At 32.6% G+C, this 14,022-nt stretch overlaps 1 protein-coding gene across 1 annotated transcript; it reads right to left on the reverse strand.

Annotated features, from left to right (window-relative positions):
* Positions 1-5,217: 5,217 nt before the first annotated feature.
* On the reverse strand, positions 5,218-13,384 carry LOC125072496. Its single transcript, XM_047683158.1, has 5 exons — positions 12,496-13,384; positions 9,418-10,329; positions 9,054-9,332; positions 8,138-8,273; positions 5,218-5,351 (listed from the first exon to the last, which is right to left on the reverse strand). The coding sequence occupies exons 1-5, from the start codon at positions 12,871-12,873 to the stop codon at positions 5,218-5,220; spliced, it is 1,839 nt and encodes a 612-aa protein (XP_047539114.1). The 5' UTR covers positions 12,874-13,384.
* Positions 13,385-14,022: the final 638 nt, after the last annotated feature.

Consider the following 14,022-nt stretch of genomic DNA (forward strand, 5'->3'; position numbering starts at 1 on the left):
TTTATCTTCATGTCCAGGTTTGGCAACTGCTTAGCATCCTTATTTGGCTTGTCCTTTGCTTCGAATATAGGTGAACGGTAATCGACGAGAGCACAAAGGAAACCCTCGTATAATTCATCCGGATGCTGACATTGAAATGCACGTGCGTTAGATTGCAATGAAGATGTTAAGCCGCCTCTGATTATGCGTGAAACGCTAGCGGTGTCAGGTAAGTTAGAACAAAAGTACATTTCGATTTCATGTTGGTAATATTTAGTCATTGTTTCGTTCGGCAGCTTCTTTCTAGTAATAATCATTTCAATTCGATTTCTCATTTCGATTTCATGATTTCGATTCATCAAGACGATTATACCATTTACGGACTCGACCACGAAGTTTATCTTATAGATGAAATGATTTTACGTCGTCACTCCAACCGTGAATATACCATAACTAATAAAAATTTTTTATCCAAGCCGTTAATGTACAATCTTCGGCATCAATTTCCGGAAAAAGAGACGTTGCACAATGACCTTTGAAATGACTGAGCGATAAGACTTCTTGATTGGGTTTCCGTATCGCCCTATCAACTTCGTTTTCTAGTAAATATTTCAGAAGTTTTGGTAGTGAGCGGTGGCGGAGATTCTTCATCTTCACTAGAATCATTTCGTTCTTCCCTATGCCACCCAGGCGGAAGGACTTTATTGCCAACAGACTCGTTAGGGCGATTACGTTTCACATCCCACTTCTGAGTGAAACGAAAGGCAATAACAACAACTATGTTATATATATTTTTTATTATTACTCGTTTATATTTTTTTCACTCCGTTATCTTTTACCGCCTAGTTGCTATAGCGACCCCGTCTTTTTCTTTTCTGTTATCGGTTGCCATGGGCGACAATCCCTATTGCATAATTGTTAATGAGTAACGTTCGGAAAAGACTGGGTCGGCTATTCAATTCTAAGGCTTGGCTTGGCTTGGCTTGGCTTGGCTTGGCTTGGCTTGGCTTGGCTTGGCTTGGCCTGGCCTGGCTTGGCTTGGCTTGGTTTAGCTTGGCGTTGCTCGGTTTAGCATATATCGTTACAAATTATTTATTTGTAATTTCAAAGGCACTAATAATATTTATTTTTGGCCTGCCTGTTGACATGGAAATGGAAATATTGTTTTATTGGTAAACGCATCCGAACCACCTCTACAATCAAACCTTTTTTAAATAATTTTAACTTAGCGCATTTTTTTGATCTTAATAAGAACTATCGACACTCCGTACCATCCCCTTGTAAGAAAATATAAGACATGGTCGAGCCCTCTCCCCCCCATAAATCGTCTTACGTAAATAAAATGAATGGCCCCCAAACCAGTAATTAGAACATTCTAATCCTTACGGAAGATTGCGGGTAGTGAAGGGAATAACATGTGTGATGAAATCTGTTAAATGTTTATCCAACCAACCCACATGTGACTATCCTGTCAAAAGTTTCATTGGAACTTAACTTTTAGATAGCGTTAAAGTGAACCTTAACACATGCGATACAAAAAATGTAAAATATTGACATTTTATTATCGTAAATGTATTTTTATTTTCAAACCATTATTGCCGCAATTGGGGCATAACTACATTTGTAAGCAAGTACTTACAAATACGTAATGTGTTGTAGCATATTATATTTTATGAATAATTAAAGTTAATAAGTATCACGAATGCAGTGAGACATTGTTACCAGTATAGTTGAACATTTTAATAATGAAGAAAATTCTTTAACATACTATTTTCTATGATATTCTATTCTATAACATATACAGTTTTTAAAAATTGCTTGCATATTGATTAAGAAACCAGTATATTTTATGATTTTATTTAATTACTTTTTAATTTAATATAGTAGTATAGTATTTTTGGTAAATTATTTATTCCAAAGTTGTTGAAATAAATAAGGTTACTCAGTGAAAGATACATTTTCAATGGCCCATTCCAACAAAAGAGGAAAATTGCCAAATAAACAACATTTGGCATCCAATTGAGGCGTATCATTGGTCGCGCGATTGAATATTATATCTTCTTAATTATAGATAGGAGAAAAAATGGCGTTTTGTAACACAAAAAAAAAATACATTAATCAAGAACTTAGTAGTGACAATATAGCTGAAACATAGTGTATTTCATGTACAGTCCGTACACAGTTATTTTACCTCTGATATTTATCAAAAGGGCTGCGCGTTAAGTTGGCATTACTGACTATCTAATTGTAACATGATAAATCCCCTCGAGCAATATGATAAATTCAGTGATTAATTACATTTAATCATGCCCAAAAGAATTCAGAGTAGTGGAAGAAAGATCGTGCTAGTTGTGCGAGAATTTTGTGAAAAGGAAAAAAGCTAGTAAAGGTCATGTAATTCCGTTTGAAACGGTTAGCTGCATTGATCGCTGTAGTTCGCGAACGCAGTAGTTCGAAAGAGCGCTCCCACAGATGAACTACGCGAACTAGATCTCCGATTTTTCGTTCCATAGTTCGTTACTGAACGAGGAAAGGTAGCGCCAATAAACTAATGTCGTCTCGCTCGCTCGTGCGGTATTCTATCTGTCCCTCGCTCAGTGAACTGCAATTTTTTCCGTGGCGACTTACGTATAAACTTGTAGGGGTACTATATATTCTCTTCCTTGACATGCTTGTCAAGAAAGAGAATATGTATAAGTTATCGTTGATTACTTTGAAATTTATTTTATATAGTTATAATTTTGAAACTTAATAAAAATATAAAAGCAAAAATACTAAAAGAGTATTTTAGTTACTACAAATAATAAAATGTATTTTACGAATATTCATTTCTTTTATCTTTTATTATATATTATAGAGCGAACTAGTTCGTTTAGGTTCGGCGACCTAAGCCGAGCGATCTCAGTTGCGAAACTTGCGAACTATTATCCCCAACACTAATTGACAGGTATGTAAAATAATGTTCCCTGCTATTAAACAATTCCCGTATTTTGAAAAATAATTCTTTGCTTAAATTAAATATAATATAAGATTAATGATTATTACATAAAATAACAATTTTTACAAATTAATAGATTTGTACCAATATGCGCCATGATATTATTCAGCTTCCATCCACGGCATACACTATGTATAATAAAAGTATTTTCTAAGTGCGTACAAATGAAATCGTTAAATAAAATGTTGTAGGCTTATTAACTAAGGCTTTTTAAATTTCCGATTTGTCTAAGAAAACCATCAGCACCATTATTAGAGAAGGTGATATTACTGCTTCCACATCTAGAAAAATTAGGAGAAAATATAGTAAAGCTGACGATGAAGCTTTCCAATCAATTACTACAGAAGAAAGGCAAAAGCAATGTTAAAATGTTCATCATATTAAAGATAAATTTTACTAAACAGATGAATACGTAGACGATGAAATTGAAAAATATATTATGCAAGTAAAGGCTCGGATACTGAGTCTGATAGCACTTCTGATTATTCGATCTCTTCTGATGATTCCCATTTAGATCATTCTTATTCTAAATAAGAGCTTTGACCAATCCGTACTTGTTTTTATTTATTACCGAAAACAAATTTTATAGTTACAATAATATGTTTATGACTACACAAGGTGTAGGAGCATTGGTACAGATATAATTTAAAGGTAAATTATACATATGTATAACACACCAACCCACGTCTACATCCATTTATGGGTCTGTCATCTTTAGCTACTACCACCACTGTATACGGGTTAAAAATATAATCCTCCATTCGAGTCAGGTAGCAGTAAATAGGTATTTTATATGAAGGACAGCTTCATAGCATTCTGCCACTACCACCAAATATTCCCTCATCTATCACGACTTCCTAATTGTATACAAAGGGATTTTAGAAACTAGTTATAGCAACACATTGCACAAGTTAGCCAACTTAATAGCCAGAGGTAAAATAACTGTGAACGGACTATAATTTGCTTACATATGTTTGTTTATTGACCTTTTTTTGATATGTTTATTGTTGGTATCAAACACATTGAAATTTCGTTACTATGCACCATAAAACATGGTTTTATTTTATTCAATAATATAATGGTGACATATGGAGAATATAATAAAAAATACTGTAAAAAGTGCTTTATCATGTATCCTGTACATAAAGATCATAGTTTGTATTCCTGTAGTCGATGTTGACGGTCATATTGATCGCCTAAATTCTGGAGTTATGGTTAAAAGCTTTATTGGTTATTGGCATTGACTTATATGAGTATACTATATACTCATATAAGTCAATGCCAATATATTGTACAAATAAGTCAAGGGTTATTGGTTTGGGACCATATTTTTTATGTTAATAATCTTAAAAAAAACTTCTGCCAAACGAGTGTACGTTACTAAGCACGTTTGAAAGGTTAGATCATCTTTTACGTAACGTTTGTGTCAGTGGATGGATTAAATGTCACCTGCGAGCAGATTCCAGGATTTTATTTGAATTATAAAATAAAAAATTACCTTATTATAAAAAGCCGTTACGATATCGGGACGGGCAGCTATTTTAGATAACTAGCGTATCAATTAGAACCTTATTATAGCTAAGCTAAATAACAATAAAACAGATTTTAATAAACGTTAAATTAAATTATATTTTCCTGTAGCTATAACGCCATAATCTAATTCGCTAATTTTTAGAAAAACGTAAACGTAATTGTATTTTCTCGTTGTTCTTGTGTTGAGACGAATTACTGTTATAGTCTACAAAAAAATATATTTGTATTTTTTTCTCTTCTCTGTTCGTAGAGTTTTTTGTGTATACTTATACATTTGTTTAAAATAAACAATAATTATCAAATGTATAAAAAAATTACAACTTAAGTAGGTATGCCTTATCACCTGTTACGACCGCCCCATCTCGCATCACGCAAGTCATCATCAAAATTTTATTTTTGGTTGAAATAGTTTTTCACATTTGACTTAATTTGCTACACCGGGCACCGGGTTGCAGGCATGGCAATAGCTCATTTTACCATCTTTTATTGTTACGACAGTGTGCTGGAATATGTACTGGTGTGGTGTAAATAGCATGTTGGCATTTAAATTATAAAGCGCTATCAATAGGGAAATCAAATTAATGTTATAGATTTTACATTTTCGTAGCTAATAAATTTAATTTGTGTAAACTAAAAAAACTTATATTCGATATAGGTACAGTTGATCACTCTCGGGCCAAATTAGTAAAATAATAAAACAATATTATTTATAATATTCTTGTATTTAGCGGATCCACCATTTTGCCAGCCATTAATGCTACGTGAATACTTGAATCCATGACAAAATACAAAAATGGGTGTGTTGCAGAAAAAAGCACTGGATTTCGACTTGTTACATACCCTGAAAAAAAAAAACAATTATTTATTACGGTCTCGTATTTAAATTAGACTTTATTCTTCCTTCCAAAGAATTAATAATATGACTTAATATTATGAATAAAGTTGTAAAACAAACGGAATCCTCCTATTCTTAGTGTCAAACCGATTGATTACACATTTATATTATAAATAAATATATATATATTTATATATAATTTCAGAACTGGTATTTTAGAAGAGCTACCTAACCTGTCAGATTTTTTCAAACTCGATTGCTCTCAACCGAGTTTTTAGACAACTTAACGTATGAAATGTTCTACCTACACTTCAGAGTCTAATTTTGATTTATTGTTTCGGCGATTTTAGCAGGTTTTCAGATTTAATTAACAGACGGCCATAAAATGTCCATCATCATCCAAACATAGATGTTTAAGTTCGACAGAAAATAAACATTGAATAATAGAGATAATATCGTCCTTGCCATGTAAATGCGGTGGACCGTTGACAAAAACAGCTAAATCATTTCAGGGTACAGGAAACAAACAATCTCGTAATTTTTCTGACATTTCTCATTGACGTAATTGAAAAATTGTGCTATCGGCAAATCATCATTTGTATCTCGATTAGGCATTTAGGTCGTAATGTCAACGAAATGGGCGATTTCTATAATTTAGCTGCACGGAGAGCTGTGCGGCGGCGCATCAATAGATTCAAATGCGCGTGTCGCCGGCCGACGCGTTGCGACACCGCAACGAGAAACAATAGAAGTGGTCGGCGCCCACTCACCACCTGCTTGGAGGAATTTTGCGCTCTTTTTGCAGTAATTATCTTAGACCTAAACCGTAAAATTATTAAACGGTTATATGTGTAATTTGGAGCAATGTTAAGAATCATATTATTACAATCACCATTGTATGACATTTATCGCAACTTGACGCCACAACTTGCCTACATTTTGTAACATATTTTTCTAACATGCGAAGTATTTCTCTAGTTTATAGATATTTTTTTAATTTATAGAAAAATAACCGTGCCAAATTTCGTTCACGAAGACCGTCATCTCAAAGATTAGATACTAAGCATGACATATTTTAGTGTGCACTTACAACTATAATATTTATCAAATAATAATTGCTTTATCTACATCCTCACTCTAACAAACCGATTAGATGGCAAACCAACGTGACCTTAGAAAGATCAAGCGCAGGCGGGTTCGTGAGGGTATAACATTTTAAGCTATTATAATTAATTTATAATAAATATAGGTAGTTGTTGCACTTTATTAATGCAAATGTATAAAATACTAGCTATCCGTCCCGATTTCGTAGGGGTCAAATAAGGATTTCTGCCCGAAATATTTTTTAACCAATAAATATTTGCCAACTGATATTTTCGTCCGCACTGTAGTCATGCTTTGTACGACCACAACTATATTTATATAGTACGATAGTATTCAGACAGCGTTCGCTTCAAAAGCCGGACTGTCGACCGAAGTATACTATCTAATAAATATATATATATATATATATATAACATATTTACAAACTATACATATAGCCGATGTCCGACCTGAAACGATAAACTAAAATAATATAAAAAATAGGTACCCATTGGATTCATAATTTTGACGTGAAACCGGAAAAACTAAAATCAAAACCTCTTTTAAAATTTAGTATGCTTATTATAGTTCAACATAATATGAAGAGCAATGTTGCTCAAGGTTTTACCAGCGACCACCGAAGTGCGACGGCGCGCAACTGACCGGCGGTCCCACGTATCTTTGGTAATTAAGTGGATCACACCGTAACCTTAGACCCTACCCAATCACCATTGTCTTATATCAAATTTAAAAAAACAGATGCATTAAAGACAGAATCAAGATTTCATTTTGGTTTTCACTACAACTACAACAAAAAAAGTATACCGTTTTTTTAAATATAATAGATATTAATATTTTGCAAACTAGCTATTAATAAAGAAAATGACATTGTTTAACAAGAAAATATTAAGTATGTTAGTTTATTTATTCTATGACATGTACCAATTATTTATTTATTTTATTTATTTATTATTAATTAAATTCGTCCACAATAACTCAAAATTTGTCTAACACTTATAGATTCAAATTTGGATAATTTTATTTTTAAGTTTGACCGTACGTTTGTACAACGAACGATATTATTGGTAACACGGAATTTGGAATCAGTGATTTTCTAAAGTATTCATTCGTATGATGAAGCGTAAAAGACAATTATATGTGTATTAGATGCTCTGGGTAACTAACATTTATATAGCCAATAATATATCATTTTTTCTAAAATGTAATTGATTAAAAATAGTTATTATGAATGTGAAGAAGGCAGAAACAAATAAGCTGCTATCGACCTTTACATTCACATTTAAGACCTACAAATTTCTAGTTCTAGTATATTTTGTTTCGTTAAAACTTTAAAAGGTTTAGCCAGCGAAAGCATAATGCAAGCGTACGAACAGTTTTTGGGCAAAACCCTGTCATAGTCATTTTGAATAAAATATCTATAAATTATTTATACAAATCTTTCTCGTTTATCACTCTTTTTCTTAGTGAAACCATATAAAAAATCGTTATGTAGTTTAAAGGAAGCGGAGATACCGACAGAAGCAAAAAGCGACTTTGTTTAATGCTGTTTATAGATTGGTCAATTACAAAATCTCGAGGACGGCTTCAATATTCAAGTTAAAGTGCATAACAATATTAAACTTGCTCTATCCGTTATCCAAATTTTTTCATTAATTAGTATAAATTTTAAAATATCGCTATGTACTTACTGTTCTTTACGTCAGGCTGATATTTTCGTATCGCAACAGAAACGGCCTGTTCTATGCTTCGTACATATACACCGGCTTGAGGAGTCATAGGGGTGAAGTCGTGTTGCCTGGGCTCAAATACGTCGTGTATACCTAACTGTAAAAAAACAATATTGGTTGTTTTCTTTTATCTTATAAACGAAAATGGTTATAAAATATTTGAAATTAGAAACATAACACGTTGTAATACTGAATGTTAGTAGATACAATCAAATAATGTTGAAAATGAAGCACCATGTTGAATAATTCCAAAAGCCAATAGTGTATAAAATGTGAAAATATGACTCAGTATTTTTGAAATAGCTATTTTCCATAGACTGATAATATTTTCTTGGCAGAATTTGATCCATTTCAGCGACACTGTTGACTGGTGAAAAATTCATTAATATATACTTATACCATAAAATCATAACGTCGACATAACTATATTCTGCAATTACGAGTTTTTCGGTTGAGGAAATTCTTTCAAGATGTTTTTTAAAGTACGATAAGGGAATCGTTACAATTATCTTGTGCTCGGTAATAAAGAAAAACACCCCGAGGAAGCCTACATAGGCCGAATGAAATTAAGTTCTAACAACCCACTTTGAGGCCACCCACAGTATGGCGAAAAATGAGAGGTCTGTCGCAGCGATGGGAAAATAAAAGGCTTTTTCTTTAATTGATAATAAAATATATAAGTTTAAAAATCTCTATAACGTATCAAAGACTTATATTTTTAAATTAATCGTTATAACAAATATCTAGTATTTGTTATTTTTGATTAATTGATTTATCGTAAGGCGTTTCTAATTTTATTATTTACTTACTAAAATATATAAAATAATCAATTACTTATAAGTAGGTTCTCAATTTAGTTATTTTATTAAAAACGTACCTTCTGCAAGTCCGTCGTGAGTGTTACATGTCCTTTGACAATAAAGCTCGGCACCACAGCTCTTACACGGCGAGGATGTAAAGCAGCGTACACATCAGATAGATCAGATTCCCTCGCCATGCGACCTAGCAATCTCGTTAGCTCTCCTGATCCTTTTCGAGCAGGCAAAATAACGAGTAAATAATAACGCTCGCTGTCCAGTGGCAGACGAAGAGCTGAAGCCTCTAAGTGCGGAAGATATGCATGCTCCAAAACAGAGTCGTATTGCATGTAGGTCACCTGTATAAACACAACGATACCTTTTATCATTTTAATACATTTAAAGATTGTAAAACAGTGTTATGTACTATATTATTAAATTTACCTGAATATTTCTTAGGCCATTAACTAAAAACATTTTGTCATCTTCCTCGTTTTTCTCGGGCAATTCAATTCCTACATCAAATGATCTATACACCAAGTAATCATCGGTATAAGGGGGCCTAGTAAACATAAAATCACCAATTGACTTTTTTTTACGTTCGAGAGTTTCTAATGCAGATGTTGTGGACTCTAATGTACTTGTCTCCGTGGAAAGCCGAGATGACATAGTTGATTCAGTTGTTGTTTCTAATGTGGAAGCAGGTGATGGTTCTGGTTCTGTTACCTGTGTACTAGTCATAGTATCTACATTTGTAATGGATGAATCCATTGTACTCGTTGTCGTATCCATGCCAGATGTCATCAATTCTGTTGTAGAATCCGTAATAATATTTGTAGTCAATTCAGTAGCGTTAGTGATCCCGCCACTAGTAGATACTTCAACCGAAGCTGTAGCCATGCTTGTAACAGGTGTGGTTGTCTGTTCTGTTGTTTGAGTTATTTCATCATTAGCCGGATATGTTTCCATTGAGTTGATTGAAGACGTACTTTGAGTAATAGGGGATATGGTTGTAGTAGTATCACGGTTGTCCAAATTATTTATAGTTTCAGCGTTTGGGTTTAATGTTGTTTCTTCTTTATTATCACTTGTAATTTGGGAAGTTAAAGGTTCCTCACGACCTGTTACAGTTTCAGTTGTCATCTCTACAGTAGTAGACGCACCGTTAACAGATGAACTATTAGAGTCTGTAGTAGTGGTCTCCGTGTTAGTATTTGAATTGTTAACAGGCGGATGCTCATTGTCTAAATCAAATCCATAGAATTTCAAAATTTTTTTATAGCTTTCGTTGAAAGTTACATTTTCATTATTAAGTGCGAGTCCTGCTAGAAAACCTTCTTCTGGTACAAAATAGGTCTGAAAATAAGAACATGAAATATAATTGTATTATTTAAGTTCAGTAGTCAATGTAATATGGTTGTTCGGAAAAAATATCTTAGTCGACAACACAATTAAGTCATATAATTATTATTAAGGTTGGCAACTAAGTCATTGCGGGTTTTGCTGATTGTGGTGGTCTTACCAAGCTTTTTTATTTTGTCAATGTGTTCAAAACACCCAACATGTTTTAATTTTTGTCGTTTGGATTTCCACGTTTAATTTCAATTTGACAATTAGTTTTATTTTATTACAATGTAAAAATTAAAGAATAATACGAGAATTTCCTACATATTTTATTGTATTGTTTCTGAAAATGCAAGAACCTCTCGCAAGCACATAGAAAATTATGTGATGTAATATGTGATGGGAATGAAGCCTTGAAAGATATGCAATATAGAAATCGGTTTGCCAAATATCGTTTTCTCTGGCCGTCCAGTTAAAGTAGGCGAAACTATGAGTTTAACTTATTATGATAATAAGGCAATTTTCGATACAGATCGACAGATTGCAGACGATTTGCAGACACAATATATCGCATTCAAGCGTTAAAAAAAAATTAGGCAGTTTAGCTATGACAAGAAAATGGATTTATAAATCCATTTGACGTAACGCGTTCTGAATTTATGAAAAGACTGAAATAACTGGCGATTAAATGTGGATACTTAGGACCATGGACGATGCAAGATGCACTGGCACAGGCGAAGCGAAAGCAGAGATTCAAGGAAAAGAAGATAATGCTGTCAGTTTGGTGGGATTATACAGGAATATTGCAAGAAACCAAACGATAGATTCCAAAGTTTGTATTCAACAACTCGCCAAACTCAAAGATGCAACTGAATAATGCAAACCGTCCCACTCGCCTGTAATTATTGGAACTAGGGAGGGATATGTGGATCCATCCACCATATGTAACCCTGACCTTGTGCGATCAAATTACCAGATATTTCGTTCCATGCAGAACTCCTGAAACGGTAAAATTCTTGAATGACGATAATAATGTTAAATTATATTTAATTTTTACTACCAAAAATCAAAAGTTTTATGAACATGGAATAATGACACTGCCTTAAAAATGAATTTTTAATGACAAAAACGGGCATAACAACATTGAATAAAGCTATATTTTAAAGCAATAATTTTTATTTGCTTTTTATTTAAATACAATCAATCAAATAAAATTTGCATAAATTTATTTAAAATTCATAAATAATCAGTTTACCGCTTCAGCAACTTCTGGGAACAATCGACGTTATTACTTTGCAAGCCTAAATTGATTTAAAACAAGAAGGGCCTAAAAACTATCACAAACAAAAACTATCTTGTTATTAAAATTTAAACAATTTACATTTTTGCTTACAACTTTATCAACGAAATAATCTTCTGACGAACATATTTTACGCAATATCAACAGTCGAAGACTTGAAGTACACAAAATATTAGCGATGTAATTAATCTTTTACCTATTTTTAATTTTAAATAATTAATGTGTTCAATCACACTTTGCTCCCCGGGAACGTTTTTTGACTGTATCGTAATGTACATTTCTGCAAGCTAAGGATAGCTTGTATATACCTACGTATATATAAGTCATATTTAACTGCAATTTGCCATTTATTAGCGAAGTGGAATTTGAATATAAATAATTTTGGATTTCAGAAAAATAAAACCTATTAGGCTGGTAATGTAGATATTATTAGATAAAAAATATTACTAATAAATATGGTATTTTTTTAATATATCAAATTTGTTTTCAACCCTTTGTACTGTCATGATATCCTAGGCTGTATTCTAAATTTTAAGTCACTAACTCATCAGGAAGTCAGTCAAACAAAAATATCAATATATTTATTGATATTCGTACTATAGCAAAAATTACTATTTAAAAGATGGTTTTAAGAGAATTTATATAATATAATAATCTTATTTTCTATATTAAAATAATCAGTATTCTCTCTATATAAATAATATAAACGTACTTACATAAGTCGAATATTATAGTAATTATAAGTGAATTGATATATACATAAGAATAACTTAACATTGTTTACTTGTTTAAGTAAATAATTTTATTTTATTAAAGGACGTACATTAAGGTGTAGGTAAATAAATTGATACAAAACAAAACAAACACAGGTGACTCACTTTTAGGGTACGATGAATGTCTCGAAAACCAATTCTCATTACATTCCGGTTCCACGGCAACTGCATACTTCGTTGAATTTGATACGAAGATTCACCATCCACACCTTCATAAAGTGCAACTAGAATACCCATTAACCCATAAGGAGAAAATGCGATATTATTGTCATTTAAAAAATTATGTTCCGCAAGAACTTTTAAACCAAATTCGTTCGTTACATCTACCATGTGGGCTAGTGGGCTACGTTTTGAGTCCCACAATTTAATTTCTATTGGGACTCCATATTCTCTAGTATCTACGATTTTGATAATAAAAAGAATGTAAATAAATCGTGATATAATTGGAGAGGCGATTGGCCGTAAGCGTCCGAACCGAACCATTGTGCCCGCGACTCTGTGTGCGTCTGTGCGCGCTTGGGTGGCTGACTGGCTGTACTGGCTGTCGGTTATAAAAGCAAGAGGTTTCTTCGATTCTAATTAGCATTTAAGTCCCCGGACTTTTCGGTGAATGCCCTCGACCAATTAATGCTAAAAAATCGCATACATGTTATTATTCGTGGCGCGATGATAAATTGATTACTCAGAGAGGTAATGGTTTTAAGCTGTTTGACGGGATATTTAACCGGTATATCTTGAAAGTGTTCACTTAAAATTGTCCTGTTATATGTGATTTTTTATAGTGTTACAAGTAACTTTTTTTTATTCTATTAATTTCTGATTTATATTACCGTCCCGTCCTATCATAATTTTTACATTTGGTCAATTTTCTAGATGGTTCGCCTTATACATATATATATATTTCGAGTTACACTTTTTCACTCTGTCATTCAACTATCGAGGCTCGTAGCTACTTTAGATGAAACCGTTATAGTTAAAGTAGGGGACCTCAGGAGGGGATTTGGGATTTTTTTGCCTCCACTGGTGACAGGAGGGCTGGTTCGTTTTAACACAGAGGATCGGAATTGCGATTCAACGGGGAAATGCTGCTAGCATTCTTACCACAATTTCACGCGGTCAAGATTTATACAGTTATTATTTTTATTTGTATAAAGTTAAAGTAATAATTTAAATAATTCTTATAGATATTATTGTATTAATAATATATATATATATATAAAATGAAAGTGTATGGAAAAATAATAACTGAATTGTTATGCCGTTACACTAACATTTTGCGTTCGACTGATTTGATAGGTTCATAGAGTTTTTACTTAAATGTTCATAACTTTGGCTTTAAATTGGGCGAGCTAGCAGGCAGCTACTTAACAGTGTTCCGAACTTTATGTTAATCACAGTTCTACGTACGATGTACGATAGTACCTACATTAGTAATTAATATAGTACGATAATTTCCATTATGACGTAATAACGCTATACAAAATACTTTTTTTATTGAAACTGGACACCGTAAATATATTCTATTTTGTATCATAATTCGTATGGAAAATGTAAAGGTTTATTAATATTTGCGTATACTCTTCTCACAATTATATATTAAATTGAGTTTTTTTTATAAAAATGTTTCGTTTG

The sequence above is a fragment of the Vanessa atalanta genome, chromosome 2 (assembly GCF_905147765.1).
Source record: "Vanessa atalanta chromosome 2, ilVanAtal1.2, whole genome shotgun sequence".
Classification (NCBI taxonomy): domain Eukaryota; kingdom Metazoa; phylum Arthropoda; class Insecta; order Lepidoptera; family Nymphalidae; genus Vanessa; species Vanessa atalanta.